The sequence below is a fragment of the Microcaecilia unicolor genome, chromosome 9, assembly GCF_901765095.1.
Source record: "Microcaecilia unicolor chromosome 9, aMicUni1.1, whole genome shotgun sequence".
In the NCBI taxonomy this organism is placed as follows: domain Eukaryota; kingdom Metazoa; phylum Chordata; class Amphibia; order Gymnophiona; family Siphonopidae; genus Microcaecilia; species Microcaecilia unicolor.
The window spans coordinates 24,942,588-24,968,493 of NC_044039.1; the positions used below are offsets into that span (position 1 = coordinate 24,942,588).

The 25,906-nt window shown below is 43.8% G+C and overlaps 1 protein-coding gene across 1 annotated transcript in view; it reads left to right on the forward strand.

Annotated features, from left to right (window-relative positions):
- Positions 1–18,290, forward strand: part of LOC115477790 (cilia- and flagella-associated protein 54-like) — a 223,810-nt gene extending 205,520 nt beyond the window's left edge. The window contains exons 46-48 of the mRNA XM_030214872.1: positions 2,554–2,719; positions 12,046–12,120; positions 17,926–18,290. Of these exons, the coding sequence (XP_030070732.1) occupies positions 2,554–2,719; positions 12,046–12,120; positions 17,926–18,045 (361 nt within the window). The 3' untranslated portion in view covers positions 18,046–18,290. The remainder of the gene's footprint in view (positions 1–2,553; positions 2,720–12,045; positions 12,121–17,925) is intronic.
- The last annotated feature ends 7,616 nt before the right edge of the window (positions 18,291–25,906 follow it).

The following is a 25,906-nucleotide window of genomic DNA, read 5'->3' on the forward strand; positions in this document are numbered from 1 at the left end:
CCAGGGCCCATAATTCTCAAAAATTAACCTTGGGCTCCAATGCCCTTACCAGCACCCTTGACCCAGTTCCTGGGCTTATCAGAGGTCTCTGATGTCTAGTGGGGTGAGAGCGATGCCCACTCACTCCTGTCACTGGGTCTCAAAAGTGGCTGCCAAGACCTCTAGTGCTAATGTTGCAGCAATATTACTCAAATATGGGAAAATGTAGAAAGGGCCTAATATTCAAAAGGCTTTAAGTAGGCAGGAGAGGCTCCTATCCAGTTAAACCCTGTTGAGCTGGTAGTACCACTGGATATTGCCTGTAACTGCTGTGGCACTATCTAGTTGGCGGCCTGGGGAAGGAGTCAAGTTGAAGCCAGGTCTTAACCAGGCAGCAATGATGTTCAGCCCCCTCCCCTCAACTGAAATGCTTCACAACATGTTCTCCTACTCCCATCTCTCTGTAGGCCTTCCGGGCCTACCTTAAGAGTCTCTGGTGGTCTATGTAAAGGAAGATAGGAGCAATCCCTTATTTGCTCCTGCCCATTCTAATGCGATTCAAAATGGCTGCCAGGACTTCTAGCGGCAGTCTTGTGTACTAGTAGTAATACTATGAGACTGCTGCTATAGATTGCGGCAGCCATTTTGAGCCTGGAGCTGGCACTGGCAGGAGCAAGTGGGGATTGCGTCAGCCCTCCTGATACTAAACCACCAGGGCCTTTGGGGGAAGAATTTCTGGGAAGTGGGGTTCGGGAGGGGGGAATATTCTTGATGGGGGATTTGGGAGGACACATAATAAGTAGCCTGATATTTAGCCCACTACCTAGTTAGGCTGAATATCACACCTACCTGGTTGCATTCCAGGCAAACTTAAGAGTCTGGATATTTAGTGCCAGGATTTGAATAGGTGCCAGCTGAATATTGAGTGGAATATATTTTAATATAATATGAAAAGGTCTAAAAAGAATATTCTATCTCAGGGGGCTTGTTAAATGACTAGGAATTTGACAGCTTCTCCTTGTATTTCTTTTCCATGACTACTGCCCTTCCTAGATGAATGCCATATTTGATTGATGGCTATTCATTTGCCCTAATGAAAAGATTATTTCAAAAAAGAAATCTATTTGCGCTGTATGTTTAGTTAGTGTTAAACTAACTTTTTTCCTTGGTTGTTGAGTTTATTTTATAAGTTTAGCGATTCCTAGTTGGTTATGGAAAAGAGCATCTTTTTTTAAATTCTTGTTCCTTGGAATTCCGTTTATGGACGTGTAGGTTTACAAAATCAAATAAAAAAGAATCTCTGTTGAGTTTGGACATTTAGCTGGATCCAGTTCGAACCTTTTTACTGTATAGAGGTCTTTGACAGATGTTCAGATTTGCACTTTGAAATTTAGCTGACTGGGTAAACAAAAAAGGGGGCCACTTAACAATATTTAAACCATATATCCAGTGTTAAGTTATTATTGGGTCAATATTCAAGGTGATTAAATCGCCTGTTGGGGGAGAAACGGTCATTTTCAGCGGCACTTAACCGGTTAGTGCTGCTCTAAACAACTGGTTAGCGCCTATCTCAACACCGACTATTTTGGGGGGTGTTCCAGGGTGGAGACAGCATTGGCTGGTTAAGTGCTGATATTCAGTATAAAAGTCAGTCTTATAGTTATGCATGCCTCACAGCCTGTTAAGTGTTGAATATTGCAGTTAACATGCTATGGTGTAGCCGGCTCTGCAAATCTAGAAATTTAGTACCGAAGCCCGGGCAAGGTCTGGCTGAATATCAGGCCCTAAATGTATAATCCTATATAATAAAACGCATCTCCAACATTCTGAAGCTGACTGCATGGCTGAGGCATTCCTGCTCTCTGTATCCATCTCCTGAATTGACATCACGTACTTCTGGGTTCGTCACAAGCAGAAGTGACCAACCACACGAGGTTTCTCGGCTTCAGAATGCTGGAGGTGCATTCTATTAAATAGGATTGGTCAGTTCCTTGAAGCACAGCCAGAGCTCAGCGTCCTGCACAGTAACGCTCAGACACCAGAGAGAGAGAGGGGGGGGGGGGGGGGCTGACACCAGAGAGAGGGAGGGAGGGGGGCCTGACACCAGAGGGGGGGGGGAGGTATCTCTGTCACACACACACTCTCTCTCTCACACACTGTCTCTCACACACTCTATGTCTCACACTGTATCACATTCACTCTCTATGTGTCACACACTCACACACACTCTCTCTCGCACACAGTGTATCTATGTGAAACACACTCTCTCTCTCTCTCTCACACTGTGTTTCACATACGCACTTGCACACACTCTCATTCTTACACACACTCTCTCTCACAGAAACACTTGCACCCAGACTCTCTCTCTCACATACACAGCCCCGCACATTCACTCTCACTCTCACATACACTCTCTCAAACATACACACTCCGAGGAAAACCTTGCTAGTGCCCGTTTCATTTGTGTCAGAAACGGGCCTTTTTTACTAGTATATTAATATATTCTAAGCCAACAAAGCTATACTTTATTTCAAAGAGAAGATACATTTGATTTATTTATTTTTTTGTTCTTAGAATTATTTCTTTACATGAGAAGCTCAGTGCTCTGAAGCAACAAACTGAACTTTCAGGAGAGCCACCAAAAAGTGCTCCAAGTTCACGGAGTACTAAAAAGAAACGTTTATCACATGGAAAAGCTAAGCCTGAGTCTGAAAAAACACAATCTGGTCCGAAACCAGAGGTCAGTAAAGAGAAATCATGTGCAGTGTTTATGCAACTGTCCCTGTAGTTAAGCTTCCTACTGGGGGAAATGTCTCCAAACGGATTAATTTGTGCATATCATGACAGTGACTGAGTCTCACTCCTAAGCCAGGATATGTACAGTGTGATCTCTGTCTCTCAGATTTTCTGCTTACAGTAGAACTTGCATTGTGCCAAAGAGAGCTTTGTTCTGGAGTTCATAAGATATCACATGTATAGGCAACCTGTCCAGGTATGTTTGGAACAGGGGTGTAGCCAGACCTCAACGGGAGGGGGGGAGTCAGAGCCCAAGGTGGGGAGCACATTATGGCCCACTGCTGCCACTTCTGCCCCCCCGCCGCTTCTGCTTCCCCACTGCCGCCGCTGGAAGGTACCTTGGCTGGCTGGGATCCCCATTCCCCACCAGCTAAAGCATTTGTCCTGCACTGGTCTCACATTGCCTGGTGCCCAGTCCTGTTTTCAGCACCATGTACGCTCGTTTTAATGAAACTGAGCATGCTCAGTTTCATTAAAACGAGCTTGCACGGCGTTGAAAACACCAGTGCAGGACAAACGCCTTAACTGGCGGGGGTTGGGACCCCTGCCACCCAAACCGGGGGCTTTGGAGCCAATTTGAGGGGGCCCAGGCCCCCGTGGCCCCCCATAGCTATGCCACTGGTTTTGAAATTATTTATAATCAAGCCTCTGGCATCTAATATGATGGGAAATATTTCTCTTTCTGCCACATTTTCTTGGTCTCACATAGCATTTGTTGGTACTTGAAAATCTTCTCTCTCTCTCTCTCTCTCCAAAGTCAGTGTTCAATCAGCTGAGTTTTAAATAACCAAGACGTTTGACCTACAGTGGGGGAAATAAGTATTTGATCCCTTGCTGATTTTGTAAGTGTGCCCACTGACAAAGACATGAGCAGCCCATAATTGAAGGGTAGGTTATTGGTAACAGTGAGAGATAGCACATCACAAATTAAATCCGGAAAATCACATTGTGGAAAGTATATGAATTTATTTGCATTCTGCAGAGGGAAATAAGTATTTGATCCCTCTGGCAAACAAGACCTAATACTTGGTGGCAAAACCCTTGTTGGCAAGCACAGCGGTCAGACGTCTTCTGTAGTTGATGATGAGGTTTGCACACATGTCAGGAGGAATTTTGGTCCACTCCTCTTTGCAGATCATCTCTAAATCATTAAGAGTTCTGGGCTGTCGCTTGGCAACTCGCAGCTTCAGCTCCCTCCATAAGTTTTCAATGGGATTAAGGTCTGGTGACTGGCTAGGCCACTCCATGACCCTAATGTGCTTCTTCCTGAGCCACTCCTTTGTTGCCTTGGCTGTATGTTTTGGGTCATTGTCGTGCTGGAAGACCCAGCCACGACCCATTTTTAAGGCCCTGGCGGAGGGAAGGAGGTTGTCACTCAGAATTGTACGGTACATGGCCCCATCCATTCTCCCATTGATGCGGTGAAGTAGTCCTGTGCCCTTAGCAGAGAAACACCCCCAAAACATAACATTTCCACCTCCATGCTTGACAGTGGGGACGGTGTTCTTTGGGTCATAGGCAGCATTTCTCTTCCTCCAAACACGGCGAGTTGAGTTCATGCCAAAGAGCTCAATTTTTGTCTCATCTGACCACAGCACCTTCTCCCAATCACTCTCGGCATCATCCAGGTGTTCACTGGCAAACTTCAGACGGGCCGTCACATGTGCCTTCCGGAGCAGGGGGACCTTGCGGGCACTGCAGGATTGCAATCCGTTATGTCGTAATGTGTTACCAATGGTTTTCGTGGTGACAGTGGTCCCAGCTGCCTTGAGATCATTGACAAGTTCCCCCCTTGTAGTTGTAGGCTGATTTCTAACCTTCCTCATGATCAAGGATACCCCACGAGGTGAGATTTTGCGTGGAGCCCCAGATCTTTGTCGATTGACAGTCATTTTGTACTTCTTCCATTTTCTTACTATGGCACCAACAGTTGTCTCCTTCTCGCCCAGCGTCTTACTGATGGTTTTGTAGCCCATTCCAGCCTTGTGCAGGTGTATGATCTTGTCCCTGACATCCTTAGACAGCTCCTTGCTCTTGGCCATTTTGTAGAGGTTAGAGTCTGACTGATTCACTGAGTCTGTGGACAGGTGTCTTTCATACAGGTGACCATTGCCGACAGCTGTCTGTCATGCAGGTAACGAGTTGATTTGGAGCATCTACCTGGTCTGTAGGGGCCAGATCTCTTACTGGTTGGTGGGGGATCAAATACTTATTTCCCTCTGCAGAATGCAAATAAATTCATATACTTTCCACAATGTGATTTTCCGGATTTAATTTGTGATGTGCTATCTCTCACTGTTACCAATAACCTACCCTTCAATTATGGGCTGCTCATGTCTTTGTCAGTGGGCACACTTACAAAATCAGCAAGGGATCAAATACTTATTTCCCCCACTGTATGTAAATGAGATCACATGGATATCTAATCACATACACAACATTCATAGATATACAAAACGTTGAGACTTTTAAAATGAATTTCTGACTTGTCTTCAGATCTTCAAATACAGATCCTTCAAAGTGTGAATGAACAAATAGAACTGTGGACAAATTAACATATGGGCAGTATTAACATCATATAAGATGTCTACACATCTGATTTACAAAGTCTGTCCTTTAAATTAGTATTTCTTGAATATGTAATCCCGCATTGTGTATCCACCGAGCAATCATGTACTTGTAAAATACTCCAATATTTTAAAATAACTTTGATATTCTCTAAGACATCCCCATATACTTTGGCTGCAGCCTGACACAAATTGGAAGATGGGTGTCCTTCTCACAGGGTCATCCAAATCGGTATAATCGAAAGCCGATTTTGGACGTCTCCAACTGCTTTCCGTTGCAGGGATGGCCAAAGTTCAAGGGGGCATATCAGAGGCGTAGCGAAGGCGGGACTTGGGCGTGCCTAACACATGGACGTCCTCGACCCGTAATGGAAAAAAAGGGCGTCCCTGACGAGCTCTTGGACGACTTTACCTGGTCCTGTTTTTCTTACGACCAAGGCACAAAAAGATGGCCGAAATAACCAGTTGACCACCAGAGAGAATCGAGGATGACCTCCCCTTACTCCCACAGTGGTCACTAACCCCCTCCCACCCTCAAGAAACATCTTTCAAAATATTTTTTGCCAGCCTCAGATGTCATACTCAGGTCCATGGCAGCAGTATGCAGGTCTCTGGAGCAGTTTTAGTGGGTGTAGTGCAATTCAGGCAGGCGGACCCAGGCCCATCCCCCTCCCTACCTGTTATGTTTGTGGAGAAAAAAGCGAGCCCTCCAAAACCCACCACAAACCCACTGTACCCACATCTAGGTGCCCCCCTTCACCTGTAAGGGCTATGGTAGTGGTGTACAGTTGTGGGTAGTGGGTTTTAGGGGGGGTTTGGGGGGCTCAGCAGACAAGGTAAAGGAGTTATGTTCCTGGGAGCATTTTATGAAGTCCACTGCAGTGCCCCCTAGGATGCCCGGCTGGTGTCCTGGCATGTCAGAGGGGACCAGTGCACTACAAATGCTGGCTCCTCCCATGACCAAATGGCTTGGATTTGGTCGTTTCTGAGATGGGCGTCCTTGGTTTCCATTATCGCCAAAAATTGGGGACAACCATCTCTAAGTTCGTCCATCTCTAAGGTCGACCTAAATTTCACGATTTGGGCGTCCCCGACTGTATTATCGAAACGAAAGATGGACGTCCATCTTGTTTCAATAATAAGGGTATCCCCGCCCCTCCACCAGGATGTTTTGCGAGGTACGTATGTCCTCAACAAAACTTGGGCGTCCCTTTCGATTATGTCCCTCCTAGTGTACTCTCTCTTTAAAAGCTTGAGGCAGCGTTCCCATCGTGCATGTAGGGCGTCTTTCTGCCCGACTTGCGAGCGTGAGACCTGCAGTCTTTCATCATCCACGGTTCAGGTTTCTGTGGTTCTCTCTGCAAAGCATTTGTTTTTTTCTGTGCATTTAGGTGCCTTCCCTCGCTAGTTTTTTCCCCTTAGCCTTCTTTATTTCTACTTTTTTGTCGAGTTCTACTCCCTTCATTTCCTTAGTGGTCTTTTTCCCATTTTTCAGGTGAACTGTGCCCATTTTTCCCTCATCATTGAGCCGTTTGATTTTGCGTCATCCATATTCTCTTCCATGTACTCTAAAGTTCCCAGTGGCTTCATTGCAATTGGATCATCTCTGGGGCTGATACCCATTTCTGGTGTATCCATAGTTTGGGTCCATACTATAACCATCTTAACTATGCTTTTTGCGTATGCAGAAAGGAGTCCAGAGAGGCTCAGAAAGAGAACATTTTTGAAGCCAGGTCTGAACCATTGACGTTGGCATCAGTATCTACCTCAGCATCTACACCAGGATCAGTTCCTATGGCTACCAGGCCTGTATCTGACACCAGGAGTGGGCGTGTACTGAATGGGTCTCTACCTGCCTCGGTGCCAACCGCTGTGCAGGGCCCCTGGAACCAGTCAGCATTGGACCCGACTTCACTGGCACCGATGGACCTTGATGCTCGGCATCAGGCAAAGAAGCACAATCATTATTCCCCCTCAACGCATGGGGCTGGGAGCGTCAGGGGCATTGAGACTTCATTATCCAAGAAGCGTCAGTGCTGGGATCAGTGCTTACCAGTTTTTGCTTTGGCACCGTCAGCTCTGCAGGTTGTCTCCAAATTGACACCCCCACTTTTACTGATGTTGGCCCTTGATGAATGGATCTGGGCCATGTTCCGAGAGCACTTGGCAGGGCTACTTCAGATGCAGAGTCCATTGGCACTGAGGGTGTTTGCGCCAGCCATGATTCCATCTCTGCCTGCTCTGCAGACCTCTCAGCCTGTAACATAGTAACATAGTAGACGACGGCAGAAAAAGACCTGCACGGTCCATCCAGTCTGCCCAAGATAAATTCATATGTGCTACTTTTTTTTATTTGTACTGTCCTCTTCAGTGCACAGACCGTATAAGTCTGGCCAGCCCTATCCCCGCCTCCCAACCACCAACCCCGCCTCCAAACCACCAGCTCTGGCACAGACCGTATAAGTCTGCCCAGCACTATCCCTGCCACCCACCACCGGCTCTGGCACAGACCGTATAAGTCTGCCCAGCACTATCCCCGCCGCCCAACCACCAGCCCCGGCACAGACCGTATAAGTCTGCCCAGCACTAGTCCCGCCTACCAACCAGCAGCCCCAGCACAGACCGTATATGTCTGCCCAGCACTAGTCCCGCCTACCAACCACCAGCCCCAGCACAGACCGTATATGTCTGCCCACACTAGCCCCGCCTCCCAACCACCAGCTCTGCCACCCATTCTAGGCTAAGCTCCTGAGGATCCCTTTCTTCTGCACAGGATTCCTTTATGTATATCCCACGCATGTTTGAATTCCATTATCGTTTTCATCTCCACCACCTCCCGCGGGAGGGCATTCCAAGCATCCACCACCCTCTCCATGAAAAAATACTTCCTGACATTCTTCTTGAGTCTTCCCCCCTTCAATCTCATTTCATGCCCTCTCGTTCTACTGCCTTCCCATCTCCGGAAAAGGTTCGTTTGCGGATTAATACCTTTCAAATATTTGAACGTCTGTATCATATCACCCCTGTTCCTCCTTTCCTCCAGGGTATACATGTTCAGGTCCGCAAGTCTCTCCTCATACGTCTTGTAACGCAAATCCCATACCATCCTCGTAGCTTTTCTTTGCACCGCTTCAATTCTTTTTACATCCTTAGCAAGATGCGGCCTCCAAAACTGAACACAGTACTCCAGGTGGGGCCTCACCAACGACTTGTACAGGGTGCCTCATGGAGAATCAGTGTCAACACCTGTCCATGCGGGTATGCCCTCGACCTCTGTGGAGGAAGCTTTGCCAGAGTCTAGAGGCAAACCTGCATCTTGGTGCCATTCCAGGCATGGACAGGGTTCCTCTTGTCCTAGGCAGGTGCGGACTCAGCCCTCCCATGCGTAGTGTTTTGCTGATGATCCATGGTACTTCTAGGAAGAGTCCTATGGAATTCTATCAGACCCCTCTCCTCCTGAGGACAGACGTAAGTCTCCACCTGAGAGTCTCTCCTTCCCAGCTTTTGTTAAGGAGATGGCAGTTGCCCTCCCCATTAAGTTGGAAATGGAGGATGATCTCAGAGCTGAGATGTTTGAGATTCTGGACTACGACTCTCCACCTAGGTAGGCTGTGACTGTTCCTCTTCACAGGATTCTTCGTCATTCAGGTGAAGAATTGTGAATCCCTCTGTTCCAGTTCTCTACAAGAAAATTGACACCATGTATCGGATTCAATGTACACCTCTATAGGCCACAGTTGCCTCATCACTTCTTGATGAAAAAAAGGGAAAAAAAACGCAAACAATTCCTTGCGTGTATGGCAAACTTTTTTTTCTGTTTCCACTATTGCACTGAGAGTACACACCTCACAATGCTTGACTGCATCAGAGCTCATCTTGATAAAGGAGAAAAAAAAGTAGGCCATTACTCTTGCTTGACTTCTCAGCTGCATTCAGTCTGGTGAATCACTTTTTTTTTTTTTTTTGGGACTAGTTTCGCAGACCTTAAGGTTTTGGTACAGCACTCTCTTGCTTCCACTACTGTTTGAATGGTAGATCCTTTAAAGGTTCACTGGTACCAGTTCACCTTTGCTTCACATCACTTATCTTGTGGCGTGTCACAGGGCTGTTTCCTGGGCCCCATCCCCCCTTATTTTCCTGATCCCACTGCCACTATTAATACAATCCCTTAGGGTTCACTTTATTCATTTATGCTGATGACATTCAGTGCCTCAATATGGTTTACCTAGCTTTCATCAATGTCTCTCCCTGTGTTTCCAGTAAATTAGAGATAATTATTGACTGGCTTAGTAGTAATGGCCTTAATCTGAATCCATCAAAGACTGAGACCATGTTGCTTTCCTGGCATGATTCCCCCTTTTGTTCTTCTCTTAATAACAGTCAGGGGTACTTCACTTATGTCCAGGATTCTGTTAAAATCTTGAACGTTACCCTAGATCATTGTTTATCTTTTGACCCTACATATCGTCGTCTTTTTTTTTTTTTGTATTCTGAAACAACTGCAGGCTATTTGTTCTCTCCTTGAACAAAGAGCTTTGTGCTTTCTTCTGCAATCTCTGGTTCTTTCATGTCTTGATTACTGTAACTCTCTGTATCAAGAGGTGAAATTATCCCTTTTTAGACGAATAGAGCTAATCCAGTACACCTTTACATCCTGACAAACTACTACATTATTTTGCTCAATAAATTCACAGAGTCATCACTATAAAGCTTTTAACAAAACAAGCCTCATCTGTCCCTGGAAAGTCATAGATTTTTACTATAAAAAAAAATCGACAAGGGCTCTCGCTCATTGGCTTGAAAATTGACTGGTATGCTGCAAAAACTGCAGTGGGAAACATTTAGAGAAAAGACCACTGCAGAGAAAGGCAGTCAGTCACCATGCCTCAAAATATTAATAACCTTTAACTTTGACTCTACTCAATTTACTATCAATAAACATCTTCATTCCAAGGAATAGGGTTTAGCCTGCCAAAAATAGTTCCACTTCTCGTCAATAAAATGTCACTGTCCACATATCAAAAGATCATTGATGAGCTCAAAAAGTGCAGACCATTTCTCACCTAAATTCAGAGAATTGTGTTGGGTCTCTGAGTGCTTTCTGGGAACTGTGGGATCCATGGAGCGTGGCCCCCCAGTAACCTAGAAATCACTGGGGATAATTTGAGAGTGGGAGACTCACCTAGAGATGGTTAGGACCCGGCTGGTGGGAGGAGGGTGCTAGTGTAGTGCACAAGCGGCAGGTGGACCTGACCCTCTTAAGTGGCCATGGGGTAGCCCCAGGCGGGTGGCTAGGTGTTTCGTGACAGGTACATATAGTGATGACTCTCTCAGTTTATTGAGCAAAATAATAAGTAGTTTGTTGTGAAAATTTTGCTCTCCCATTCTGAATTAACCTTTATATTCTGACCATGTTCTGCCCATCTTTATGCTCCCCTTGCAAATATGCGGTCTACAAGAAAATCATATATTTCTAGACTAGCGCTTAGGCGACATACTAGCATATACCTGTCAATGTACACACATATATGAGAGTATATGCTAGTAATCTAGCTCAAATATTAGCACCTAGTTTGTAGAATTGTCTTTTATGAATCTTTGAGAGGTTACTCCATTGTCCATGGAGTAACAGAGACATCTGAGTTCTGTGCTCTCTAGTACTTCAGAAAGGGGATGAGTATTGGCTTTTCCTTACCAAGTGGATTTTTTTACACCTGTTGAAGTGAGTCCTAGAGAAAAACTGTTCAGAGCAGCGGCGTAGCCATGGGTGCGCATAGGCCCACCCACTTTAGGTTCAGCCCTACTCAGCAGTGGAATGTGGCTGGCAGGGCTTGCCAAGCCACACCAGCTGAAGAAATCGGCAACTCCCTCACCTCTCACTGCCAGCGAGGAACTGAAGCATTTACAAGGGAACAGGGTAGAGGACAGTTTAGAGATGCCGGAACACCTGCGGGGAAGGGGGGGCAGGGTTCTTGTGTCCATCCACTTTGGACTCAGGCCCACCCAAAATTGGGTGTCTGGCTACACCAGTGGTTCAGAACAGTAACTAGAAGGGTAAATATTCCCAGGAGCTTGACTTGCAGGGAACATATTGAATGCATGATCTCCTTAGGGCCTCCCAACTAAGGCTGTTCCCTGGCCAAAAATCTGAGTTAGTAGTCTTTTGACCCTGCACTGTGTCTGAAGGTGAATGTTTTGCCTTTTCAGAAAGTACCCTACAACAAATGGGTTATATTCTGATGTAAAATTATGCAAAACAATTCATCAGCTATGAATACTGTGCTAAAACACCCACAGTAGCTGCTCTGTGAATATACAGTCAAAAAAAAGTTTAATTACATCTCAAATAGGTTGTAGTTAAGGTTTATACAATAAATTCTGTAGGTAAAGAACATGTGTGCTTTACCTACTAGGTTTATTTGCATGTAGCTCTATCATATGGAATTACATGTGCTAAACATGTTACTGTACAGACTAAATGAAGTTTAATTTATGGGCCTCCTGATCTATATGCGTATTATTCTATGCAGTTTAAATCTAACCTTAATTTGAAATATGCAGTGCCTGCTTTCCTGTCAGCAGATAGATTGTATTTCTGGGTTTTTAACTGGGATATTAAAGATTGCATCGATATTAAAGTATATATTTCTGCTAAACTACAGGGGACTATCCATGTTGTGAATTATTTTCTGTCTTATTTTAGGAACTGTTTAAGGAATGCTGCTCTGAAGCTAAAGATTTGTTGTCTACCGTTTCATATCAAAAAACAATAACTAAGGTTGGTTTGTGATAAAAAATATTTAAGCTTTTAATTTTCTTCTGTGATAGAATTATCAACTACTGTAAAATATGTCTTTTTTGAATCTTCTCAACTCACTGTTTTTCTTGCAGGCAAACGAATTGTGGGAGTGTGATTGTACCCTCAAGATAGCTCTAATTAAGTATGGGATTTCTTAGAGGCATATTTTCAAAGCACTTAGCCTTCCAAAGTTACTACTACTACTTAACATTTCTAGAGCGCTACTAGGGTTACGCAGCGCTGTACAGTTTAACAAAGAAGGACAATCCCTGCTCAAAGGAGCTTAGAATCTAAAGAAACCTATGGAACTTTGGAAGGCTAAGTGCTTTGAAAATATGCTATGTATCTCAGGTGTTAAATCTTCTAATTTAAAATTTCCTTGGTAAATACTCTACCATATGTAATCTTGGATCCAGAGTTGTGGACTTGAGTTAAGCTACCTTAATTTTATTTATTTATTTATTGCATTTGTATCCCACATTTTCCCACCTATTTGCGGGCTCAGTGTGGCTTACAATACATTGTGAATGATGGAAATACAGTGTGTTACAGTACAATTATGGGTTACATTGTGAGGAGTTATGGGAAGACAAAGTCAAGTCAAAAATCGTTAGGGCGTAGAAACCATGGGATGTTACAATGGGGAAAAGATAAGGCGTTAGAACAATATCAAGAGAACATAGGGTATAACAATTTATCTGTGGGAGGAGATTGAAGTGTGGTGAAAATATGGGGTAAGAGAAATTCAGAAGGGAGTGTATTGATGCTTTTCTATTAGTGTGTGCGGACTTCATGTGTTTTGATCCTTGCAATAAATTTTCTCAAAGAGATGAGTCTTCAATTGTTTGCAGAAGTCAGTTAATTCGTAGATCATTTTCAGGTTGCGTGGTAGTGTATTCCAGAATTGCGTGCTCATATAGGAGAAGGTTGATGCATGCAGTACTTTGTATTTTATGCCTTTGCAATTAGGGAAGTGGAGATTGAGGAAAGTTCTGGATGATCTTTTAGCGTTTCTGGGTGGCAGGTCTATTAAATCAGACATGTATGCAGGGGCTTCACCGTGGATGATTTTGTGGACTAAGGTGCATACCTTAAAGGTGATACGTTCCTTGAGTGGGAGCCAGTGTAGTTTCTCACGCAAGGGTTTTGCGCTTTTGTATTTTCGTTTTCCGAAAATGAGTCTGGCTGCTGTATTCTGGGCTGTTTGAAGTTTCCTCAGTATTTGTTCTTTGCAGCCTGCGTATAGTGAGTTGCAATAGTCCAGGTGGCTGAGTACGAGTGATTGCACTAGGCTGCGGAAGACGGATCTTGGAAAGAATGGTCTTATTCTTTTCAGTTTTCACATGGAGTAGAACATCTTTTTGGTTGTGTTATTCGCGTGAGTCTCTAGTGTTAGGTGGTGGTCAATAGTGACTCAAAGGATTTTTAAAGTTTCAGAGACTGGCAGATTTAGTTTAGGTGTGTTGATAGCGGTAAATTTATTTGTGTTGTATTAGGAGGTAAGTACGAGGCATTGAGTTTTTTCTGCGTTCAGTTTTAGTCGGAATGCATCTGCCCAGGTATTCATGATGTATAGACTTTGGTTGATTTCATTAATGTCCTGTTTGAAAGGAATATATATCGTTACATCATCTGCATATATGTAAGGGTTAAGGTTGTGATTTGATAGAAGTTTTGCCAAGGGGATCATCATTAGGTTGAAGATAGTTGGCGAGAGGGGGGATCCCTGCGGTACTCCACATTCAGGTGTCCATGCGGTAGATGTAGTTGAATTTGATGTGACTTGGTATGAGTGCAAGGTTAGGAACCCCTTGAACCAGTTTAGGACATTGCCTCCAATGCCAAAATATTCAAGTATGTGTAATAGGATTCCGTGGTCAACCATATCAAAGGCACTTGACATGTCAAATTGTAAGAGGTGTATATTGGTGCTGGTAGCAATCATTTGTTTGAATTTGGTCATTAGGGTAATTAGTACTGTTTCTGTGCTGTGATTTGACCGGAATCCTGATTGGGCATCATGCAGTATTGAGCACTTGTTGAGATAATTCGTGAGTTGTTTGGTTACCATTCCTTTGGTTATTTTGGTTATTAATGGTATAGATGCTACTGGTCTGTAGTTAGTTATTTCGCTTGCGTTTTTCTTTGTGTCTGTGGGTATTGGGGTGAGTAGAATTTTTCCTTTTTCCTTTGGGAAAAGTCCATTTTGTAGCATGAAATTCACGTGGTTCGTTAGGTCTGTTATGAATTGTTGAGGAGCTGTTTTCATGAGGTTGTTTGGACATCTGCAGTGATAGTGAAATGTTTTCTTCTTCTTTTTTCTTTTCCTTATAACTATGTTGGATAGCTATACTTTTCTGTACAAGAGATTTCTTGGTTGGAAAAATTTTAAATGATGAACAAAAACAAAAAGCATTATTGACTAATAGTAACTTGCATCCAGAGCAGGGTTGTCCAACCTTGGTCCTCAAGGGCCGCAAACCAGTCGGGTATTCAGGATTTCTCCAATGAATATGCATGGGATCTATTTGCATGCACTGCCTTCATTGTATGCAAATAGATTCATGCATAATCATTGGGGAAATCCTGAAAACCCAACCTGGTAAGGGCCCGAGGTTGGGCACCCCTGATCTAGAGGAAGGTTTAACCTAATCATACACTATACACAAACCCTCTCATTCTATAAATTTGCACTTGCAGGTTACAGAATACTGCTAGTTAAGTGCCTAACTTGTTAAATTAGGTGCTAATTGGATAAATTCTAATGGCCCTTATTTGGCATCGGCACTGATTTGCAGTTATGTGCGTACATGCAGTTAGGCGCTATTGTATAAACATAGGACTAGATTTTATATATGGCGCCTGAAAAATCAGCGACGAAAATGTTTCCGCCAAGGCGTATTCTGTAAACCTAGCTTTAGGTGCAGTTTATAGAATGCACCTAGCAGCCATACCTGCGCCTAACTCTAGGCACATCCATTTATGCCAAGTAAAACTTGGTGTAAATACTGGCGTCTAAGTTAGCACGGAGCAGGTGTATTCTAGAACCGTGCACGTACATTTTTGGCAGCACACATTGGAATTTACGCACACCACTTTACACAATACACCTAGCTAATTGTGCATGTAAATTCTAATGAATGCTAATTAGTATCACTATTTGCTTGTTAATTGACAATTATCAGTTCTGATTGGCTTAAGTAATTAAATTGCAATGGACAAAAAAGTGAGGACAGCTCAAGGAGGATATCAAGAAGTCTTTAATATTAACAGCTAAAAAAAATGACCCCACACTGCCGTGTTTCAGCACCAAGGCCTGCAGCAGGGGTCTATTGAATCTCTTGTGTTGTGGCTGGTAGTTTAACCAAGAGGAGTATAGCTGTGTAGCTGAAACGTGGATTGAGAAAATCTTTGTGCTGCAGTCTGCCGTGGTGGCAAAGCTCGTCCATGACGTCAAAGCATTAAAACTGTGCATGCAAATCCAGAATACAACTGGATTTGTGTGCGCTACATAGAATCCGGGGCATAGTGCCTAAGTGCTCTAATGCCTCTTGGGTACACATTGGTACATATTCATTTTCCTAATCAAAAACAATCAGTGTTTCTCAGACATGATTACATTGTTACTCTTCTGAATTACAACTGTTATTTCTTAGTCCCCCACTTACTCTCCCTCACTTATAGGATGCTAATAAGATTCTGGGGTGTAAATAGAATAAACTAATCTACCATAAGTACATAAGTAATGCCACACTGGGAAAAGACCAAGGGTCCATTGAGCCCAGCATCCTGTCCACGACAGCGGCCAATCTAGGCCAAGGGCACCTGGCAAGCTTCCCAAACGTACAAACATTCTATACATGTTATTCCTGGAATTGTGGATTTTTCCCAAGTCCATTTAGTAGTGGTTTATGGGCTTGTCCTTTAGGAAACCGTCTAACTCCTTTTTAAACTCTGCCAAGTTAACCGCCTTCACCACGTTCTCCGGCAACGAATTCTAGAGTTTAATTATGCGTTGGGTGAAGAAAAAATTTCTCCGATTTATTTTAAATTTACTACAGTGTAGTTTCATCGCATGCCCCCTAGTCCTAGTATTTTTGGAAAGCGTGAACAGACGCTTCACATCCACCTGTTCCATTCCACTCGTTATTTTATATACCTCTATCATGTCTCCCCTCAGCCGTCTCTTCTCCAAGCTCCTAACTTAAATCTGTTGGAAAAATAGCTTTTAAAAAATTGTAGCTGGAACATATGGCATCAGTTTTGTAGAAATATTCTGCCTTGACTAACTTAACTGTTTATCTTTTGTTTCTCATTAAAACTATTTGAAAAACTGCAACACAAGCACATTCCCCCCCCCCCCCCCCAAATTCTATAAATGGCGCTAAAAACTGTGTTGCAAATGTGGGCGATGTAATTGATTAACAAGTCAATTAGCACCAATAATTGGGCCCTAACAATTATCGGTGCTGATTGACATTACATATATGTGCCAATCCACACGTAAAATTTTACATGCGGCTCCAAAAAGGGGACACAGCCATGGGAGGCTCATGGATGGAGTAGGGACATTCCTGCAATTTTCGCATCCTGTTATAGAGTAAGGGGATCAGCGAGGATTTCCACTAGGGGTCAGTTGGGGTAAATCCTCATGCCTAAAGGTAGTTGCGGACCTCAGCGCTAAGTGCTATTCTATAAGCTGCGCCTGACTTTGAGCGCTTACTCCTCACTGGCCTCCCACTTAGCCATCTATCCCCCCTTCAGTCCGTTCAGAACTCTGCTGCACTTATCTTCCGCCTGGGCCGATATACTCGTATCACCCCTCTCCTCGAGTCACTGCACTGGCTTCCGATTAGGTACCGCATACAGTTCAAGCTTCTCCTACTAACCTACAAATGCACTTGATCTGCAGCCCCTCCCTACCCTCATCTCCCCCTACGTTCCTACCCGTAACCTCCGCTCTCAAGACAAATCCCTCCTTTCAGTACCCTTCTCCACCACCGCCAACTCCAGGCTCCGTCCTTTCTGCCTCGTCTCACCCCATGCTTGGAATAAACTCCCTGAGCCCATTCACCAGGCCCCCTCCCTGACCATCTTCAAATCCTTGCTCAAAGCCCACCTCTTCAATGTCGCCTTCAGCACCCAGCCACCATACCTCTATTCAGGAAATCTAGACTGCCCCAACTTGACATTTCGTCCTTTAGATTGTAAGCTCCATTGAGCAGGGACTGTCCTTCTTTGTTAACTGTACAGCGCTGCGTAACCCTAGTAGCGCTCTAGAAATGTTAAGTAGTAGTAGTAGATAGTGCTAAGCGCTATTTTTTTTCAGCACCGATCTTTTGGTGCCATTTATAGAATTTAGGGCTCTGTTTACTAAGGTGCGCTAGCGTTTTTTGAGCATGCACAAAATTAGCACGTGCTGTGCAGGCGTCCATAGGAATATTGTGGGCGCCTACACAGTTAGCGTGCGCTAAAAGCACTAACGCGCCTCTAGCGCGGCTAAGTAAATGGGGCCCTTAGCCCTTTATCTATTAACAACAGTAAATTCATCCTATACCTGCTGTTTATTGATAAGACGTTGGCTGAGTTCAGAGGTTTCAGCTGCTCCAGCCAGGTCATTTATTTTCAATGAATGACCAGCTCATTGGAAATGATTTCCTTTGCAACATACAATAGTATGATGGTAGGAGGAAAACACAGGTTCAACATCTATTTATTTCATCACATTTTGATAGATTAAAAAAGATTTGCAATCATTTAACCTTCTTTTTTTCTATTTGACAGGTCCCTTTTGAACTTTCTATACAGTCATTGACCACTTTACAGAACATATTTGACCCGTCTGGCGGTTGTGTGATAATGGAAGAAAGTTTTTTTGCTTGGATTACTTCTCTTCTCGCCTAGCAATATTTTTGAAAGTAAATGTTGTTATAATTTTTTTTTTAATTGTAAAAGGAATGGAATATTTATAGAGTTTCAGATTGGTTACAATAGGGATAATTTATGATCTGGATTAAGATTCCTAAAATTTTGAACAGCCTAAACTCCTCATGACATTCCATGGGAAAAGTACGAAACCTTTTGGTTGTATTGTTAGTAGAAAGACTTACAACAGAAATAATTATAAACTAGAACGGGCATCTTCCAGATTGAGTGGCTTGATGTAGGGATCCGGTGCTGGGCTTCACCACAAGCACTGCATTACTCAGAGCTCGATGCTCAAAGCAAACTGGGCTTGCAACGTATAACCAGTCTAAATGAAACATTTTTTCCGTGCAATGCACAGAGGCTTTCAGCCACTGCTTTACTTTGCATGGACGCAGCGACCGAATGTCCCACGCTAATTAGCTCACTTGTATTAAAACAAGCTCATTAGCTATTCTGTGCAATTCACAGAAAACTGGCCCGTGGGAACCAGGCAAAAAACGAATGACAGCTTTGAAGTTGTTGCTGGGGTTTCCCGTGCTACTTTCCTGTGAGTGCCTGATTGCTGATTGGCTTAGGCACTGACAGGAAAGTCTGTTGCTGCAGCTGGAGGCTGTAGCAGAGCCAGAACAATATATATATATATTTTTTTTTTTTTGGGGGGGGGGGGGGGGCTCTGGTACGCAATAGGCCACCCCTTTCCTCTTCTCTCCTGTCCCTCTCCCCAAATAAAAATGATCTTACCTACTGGGGATTCTCAGACCCTGCTAGTTGTAGAAGTCTGAACACCGCTCAGATCACCTAAAGCATGGCTTTAAGTGGCTTAAAGTGTCACCATTGCACTGACCTCCGTGAGCATGCTCAGTTCTCATTCTGAAAGGTGGCAGCATATCCCAGAATGTACATGTATAAAAATAGGGGCTAAGAAAACCCAGCATTAATATCGTGGTAATTGTATGGGCGATAAAAGCAAGTAAATGCATGGATTATAGGATACTATAATTTATGCGTGTCATTGCAACAAACATATATATATATACATATTTTTTAATCAGAGGTTTATCTAGAAATTCTCTCAAAGAAACAGAATACATTTCAAAATGATGAACTGAAGTCTGTAATGTAATATAACCCAGCATTGATATATACCCCAAATGGGCATTATCTAAGCATTCATTCATATGCCAATTTTCAAAGAAAGCTGAGTTTTAGTTTTAGGCACCTAAAGTTCAGCAAAATTTCAGCAGAAAATAATGTGCTAAAGTTTCTCAATGAAAAGTCATCTAATTTACAAGCCTATTTTTAAGACCTAATCATTTAAGCCAGCCCTATAGGTGTAAATAATTCCACCTATATTTCTGGCCTACGATTTGCATTATTCGTTCCAAATAAATCAGCACTGTGTGTTTTTTGTAATGGTTTAGTTGCTAAATTTTAGGCTGGTGTGGTTAGAGCAATGGGCTCAAAACCAGAAAAGCCCAAGTTCAAATCCTGTTCTTGCCTTTAATAGCCCTTGTAACCTTGGGCAAGTCAATGTCTCCTGTTGCCTCAGGTACTTCTAGATTGTAACCTCCATAATGAGCACCGCTATGTATGTCCAGTAGTGCTATAAACATAAATACTTTTAGGACTGTTTATAAAGGGATTTCCACCATGAAAATGTAATTGTCTACTGTAGTTGTGTAAAATGTACATTTTGTTCCACACAATGCATGTAATGCATTGGGGGCCCATTGCAAATAAATGAAGCAGAATAGGCATGATGGAGGTGCCCACCCCTCTGTCGACAACTCTCCTCCTGATCCCCTCCCCAATAGTACAGCACCCTCCTGATCCCCCAAACTCCAGTGTGCGATCAAGCCCTGCCTCTCCAGACTCCAACCCTCCCCTAGACTTACTCAGGGGCTTACTGGTAGTTCAAGGAGGTCCATGGCAGCAGCAGCCACCCTCCACTGCTTCCCAGATCAGCACCATCTTGCAAAGTGGTGTTGATGACCCTTAGCAGCAGTCTCACGGTATTACCACCAGGGGCCATCCTTATCAGTGCCATTTTTGAGAAGGCCATTAGATGGTTATATTTTTATGGTTTCTGACTTAGAGTTATTGGTATTTATTGATTGTGCTTGCTTTATAACAGAAAGGATTAGTGGTATGCAAATTTTATACATTAAAAAAAAATTTGTCCAACAGATCCTGGAACTTCTAATTGGATAAGCTGTTCTGAGTTTTGGTAAAAGGATGGCACCTAAATGGTTTCAAACAATCTATAACTCTGTGCAAGGGTGTCACAGTCCAAGACTGGGTGGCTCTGATGAATCCCTCTAGCTCACAGGTGGGCAACCTGTGGCCCGGAAGAAGTATAAGCAGAAAACTACCCGCATAAACATCGTTAATCAGAGTTTGGGTGATTTTTAAATACCGTACTTCACAAATATTTTCAGAATAGCAGCAAAGATCTCATTAAACTTTTAAGGTAATGACAGAAATATACAGTAACAGACCATTCTGATAATAATTTATATTCATTCAGCCATCACACTGAATTTTGGGCGCCATTCGTTAATTTTCTGTGTGTGGCCCGCTAGGGATAGTATTGACATTCATGTGGTCCTTGGTGAATTCAGGTTGCCCACCCCTGCTAATAAGAAGGAAGTTAGCCTATAGTTTTGAAAAGATAACCTGTGAAGAGAACCGAGACCTAGAGGAAATCTTGCTGAGGGACAAAGGTTTTATAGTTTAAGCCTAAAACCTTAGGTAGTGGAACAGTGAGCAGACACAGCAAATCAATGCCAGCAGCACTCGCTGGAATTTTAACTGTATAATCATTACAGTTTGTTTTATTTGGAACTTCAGACACAAATCAGGACACATTAAAACATGTCCAGCAGTCTTGTAATAATTCTTAAGCTACTGTGAACACGCTCCAGTTCAAACAGCAGTTATATGAGTACACATAAAAGGAAACGAGTGATTAGGAGACACACAGAGACAAATGCTGCTGAGGAATCGCCTGCTGTATCCTGTTCCGCTCTCAGAGCTTAGTTTTATAGGTCCCATCAGAGACATTTCGCCACGTTAATACATGAGTATTCAGTTACCAGTATTAGTTGAAAATCCATTACTCGGCAAACCAGATGACAACACTAACTGCTTTTATATTTAATTGAAAAATATTTGTTCTTCTGTTTGTCAAAATACAATGTTCATTGAAAGTGTGCAAGAACTACTGCTATGTATTATGATTAGGGCTGCATTTCTGAAGTTGGCTGTTTATAGCTCTTCTGCCTGCTGTTTTAGATTCTTTAATTTATAATTTTTCGGTTAGTATTTTGTATTTATTATCTTTTCATTAATTTTTATTCTTTTTTTTTTTTTAGGGCTGCATTTTGATTAAAATTTGTACTCACACTTAATCGCACAATTAACGGTATGTTATTTTTTTTATTGTTGTTCCCACTGTGGATCCTTGTGACTCTGAGCAATGGAGGGTTAAGAGACTTGCCCATAATCGCAATGAGCTGCAGTGGGAGCAAAAATAAACATTCCTTTAATCACAATTAAAATGTTAATCAAAATGCAGCCCTAATTATAATACTTCCTTCATTCTCCTGCTCCCTCCTCCTCATTCATTCCTTCTTTTTCTTTTCCCCCTTCCTCTCTTTAGCTGCTTTTCGTTACCTGGCAGGGCAAAGGCACCCCCCCCCCCCCCCACCACCCAAAACCTTGCAATCCTTGCTTTCAGCTATTTCTGAAAAGATAAAAGGGCAGTTACGAGACTAAATTTCTGTCTCTGAATGGTGGTCTTCCTTGTCACCACTTTCACAAGTGCGCTCATCCTGAAAAGGTGAGACATCTGCCCCAAGTCCTCCTATGGTAGTGGGTGTCAACATTTAGGTGTGACCACTTATGCCTATTATATGGTCAGTGGTGCGGCCCTACCATTAGGTCACATGAGGCGGCTCTCTTTTGGAGCTGCATCCACCCCTACGCCCCCTCCTTCCCCAAATTTACTTTCTTTTCTTGCTTTCCAAAAGTCAGGGAAGCAGCGGTTCCCATACGCTGCCCTGCTGCCGACCCCTTCTCTCTTACGATCCTCCTCTCTGATGTACTTCCTGTTTCCTCAGAGGTGGGGCAGGTCGCAGTAGAGAGAAGGGATCGTCAGTAGGGCAGCAAATGGGAACTGCTGCCACCTGAACTTTTGGAAAGCCACAAAAGAAAGTAAATTCGGTGAAGGAAGGAAGAGGGGAGATGTCAGCAGTGGTGTTCCTTGGTCGGCTGCCACCCGGAGCAGATTGCTGCTGTGCACCCCCCTTCCAGATGCAGCATTGTCACTCTCCAACCCCTCCCCAGGTGTACTGCTCTTACATCCTGGGGTGCTGGGAGCAGCGCGTGGCTGTTGGCTCTGCCGGTTCCCTGCTCCCTCTGCCACGGAACAGGAAGTAACAGAGGGAGCAGGGAACTGGCGGAGCCGACAGCCATGTGGCTACTCCCTGCAGCATTTACCCGGGCAGACTGCCCCTACCACCCTACCCTCAGTATGTCATGCCCTTGCCTCAGGCGGCAGACTGTCTTGGGCCACCCCTTTCTATGGTAAAATATGCATGCTCAAATGTTGCTACTTACAAGCAAAGCTTTTACAATATAAATCTACTGTAAATCACTTCTATAGCACTACCAGTCGTACCCAGCGCTTTACAATTAAACATGAAGAAGACAGTCCCTGCTCAAAAAAGCTTACAATCTAAATCAGGACAAACAGACAGGATCAATAAGGAGAAGGGAAGGACAGACAGAAGGACACATAAGGATATGATAAAAGTTACAAGTCAGGAGTCGAAAGTATACAGTATACAATACTGTATGTTCCACATATAAGTGTATGATCCATATGTACACCCCCTCTTGCACTTACAAGCTATAATACTTAGACCTTATAGAATAGCGTGGAACTGCATTTTTAAGCGCCATGTGGTGCATAACTGCATCCATCACACCATTATATTGCATCATAACATAATCTATGAGTTTATCTTATTCGACAGACTGGATAGTAACATAGTAGATGACGGCAGAAAAAGACCTGCACGGTCCATCCAGTCTGCCCAACAAGATAAACTCATATGTGCCACTTTTTGTGTATACCTTACCTTGACTTGTACCTGTCTTTTTCAGGGCACAGACCGTATAAGTCTGCCAAGCACTATCCCCGCCCCCCAACCACCAGCCCCGCCTCCCAACCACCAGCTCTGGCACAGACCGTATAAGTCTGCCCAGCACTATTCCCGCCTCCCAACCACTATCCCCGCCTCCCACTACCGGCTCTGCCACCCAATCTCAGCTAAGCTCCTGAGGATCCCTTCCTTCTGAACAGGATTCCTTTGTTTGTCCCACGGATGGACTGTGAATGTCGTTTTCTACCATCATCTACTATGTTACTACGGGCAGGCCTCATGAACATTGTGCTGCAGCAAACAATACAACCAAAAAGATGTTCTACTGCATGTGGAAACTGAAAAGAATAAGACCATTCTTCCTAAGATCCGTCTTTCGCTGCCTAGTGCAATCCCTCGTATTAAGCCATCTGGATTACTGCAACTCACTATACGCAGGTTGCAAAGAGCAAATACTGAGGAAACTTCAAACAGCCCAGAATACAGCAGCCAGACTCATCTTTGGAAAACCAAAATATGAAAGTGCAAAACCCTTACGAGAGAAGCTACACTGGCTCCCACTTAAGGAACGCATTACTTTTAAAGTATGCACATTAGTCCACAAAATCATTCACGGTGAAGCCCCAGCCTACATGTCTGAGCTAATAGACCTACCACCCAGAAACGCCAAAAGATCATCCCGAACCTTCCTCAACCTCCACTTCCCTAATTGCAAGGGCGTAAAATACAAGACGCTACACGCGTCAACCTTTTCTCACGTGGGCACTCAGTTCTGGAATGCACTGCCGCGCAACCTGAGAACGATCCACGAGCAAACCTCCTTCCGCAAACTATTGAAGACCCATCTTTTTGAAAAAATCTACGGAAAGAAGCAAAACACATAAAGTCCACACTCACTGTTCACTAATGCATCAATACATCCACTTCTGAACTCTCATCCCCCGTAGTCTCACCTCATTCATACCTTTACTCACAGAAATATGTATACCATACATAATGCCCTTTTAACCTCCCGCTGTCTTCTTCCAATGTTTCAAGGTTTGGTTCCAGTGTTTATATTCCTTAACAACACTTTGATTGTCTTGTATAACTCTTCACAATGTAATCCATAACCAAGTTGTAACAAATTGTATTTCCATCATTCATATCGTATTGTAAGCCACACTGAGCCCGCAAAAAGGTGGGAAAATGTGGGATACAAATGCAATAAATAAAATAAAGAACTTGCATTTTCATTTCAACATGTTTATGGTGTTTACCTACAAATTATATACAATGAATCTGTTCCTTAAACAGCTTAGTGTACAAATGATGCATACATTAGTTTGAGTTTGTGATACTATATTAGAGCTGAATTTGATAGGGATGAGATCGCTAATGGTCACTTCAGATATTACAGCAGCATCTGACACCATTCGGCCCACCAAGCACTTTTTTCTGGCCCTCGGAAACTTGGCAATCCCCTTACAGTGGGATTCCTGCTTCCCTGCCGGGACTCTACTCTCTGTAAACATAAGCCATGCGGTGCCAGAAGTCTCAGGAGACGTGAAAATGCGAGACCAATCAGAACTTCTGGCACCGCATGGCTCAAGTCTGCAGAGAGCCAAGTCAAGGTGGAGAAATAGGAATCCCGTTGTTTCTTCTGCAGCTAAAGCCAGGTGAGGGAAAAGAAACTGGGTGAAGGCTTGGGGGGGGGGGGGGGGGGTTGCACGAGACACTGGGTGAAAGCTTGGGGAGGGGAGTTCATGAGCGACAGCAATAGTGGATGAAAGCTAGGGAGGGGATGATGCACTGTCATATTTTGCCACTATTTGACGAAACATCCAGCATGATAGAAACGTTTAAATATCTCAAAGGCATTTATGTACAGGAAAAGAGCCTTTTTCAAATGAAGGAGAGCTCTGGAATGAGGGGGCATATGACAAAGTTAAGAAGGAGCTTAGGAGTAACCTAAGGAAGTATTATTTCACAGAAAGGGTGGTGGAGGCGGTGGAGTCGAGGACTGTTCCAGAATTTAAAAAGGCATGGGATAAGCAAGTGGGATCGCTTAGGAACAGTTAGAATTAGGGGTTACAGAGGATGGGCAGACTGGATGGGTCATATGGCCTTTATCTGCTGTCATGTTTCTATACAAGCTACCTTCCACCGGCTCCGAAGCCTTCTCTTCTCCGGTGTCACACCCCGCTGCTACGTTTTTGCTGTGTCCCTCTAAGCCAGCCAGAAACTTGGAAACAGGAAGCTGCATTGGAAGGGGGAGGGGCGCTCGAGAAGGAAAGTTCTGGGGCCTGTTGCAGGCAATCTGTATGTATTGCTGCTGGAGACTTGAGACAAGTTTGAAGGTAGGATTTGGTTGATGGTGCACAGTTTCAGTATGAAGGAAAGATGCTGGTCCGTGGACGTGGAGTAGAGGGGAAGTATGTTGGACCAGGGAGAGTGGAAGAGAGAAGGAGATATGCCAGACCTCAGGGAAGGGGTCCCAGTCCCTGATGTGTGTGGAGAGGGTGTGAAAGTGGTGAAATTCCTGTGACTTGGTATCTCTGTGTATCATAGAATAGAAATGAAATACAGAGATGCCAAGAGTGGCCCTTCCTGAAGCTGGAGATTTACCACCTGAATGCTAGACATTTAAACCATTGGCTTTAAATCTCAAGCATTGTGGTGGTAAATCT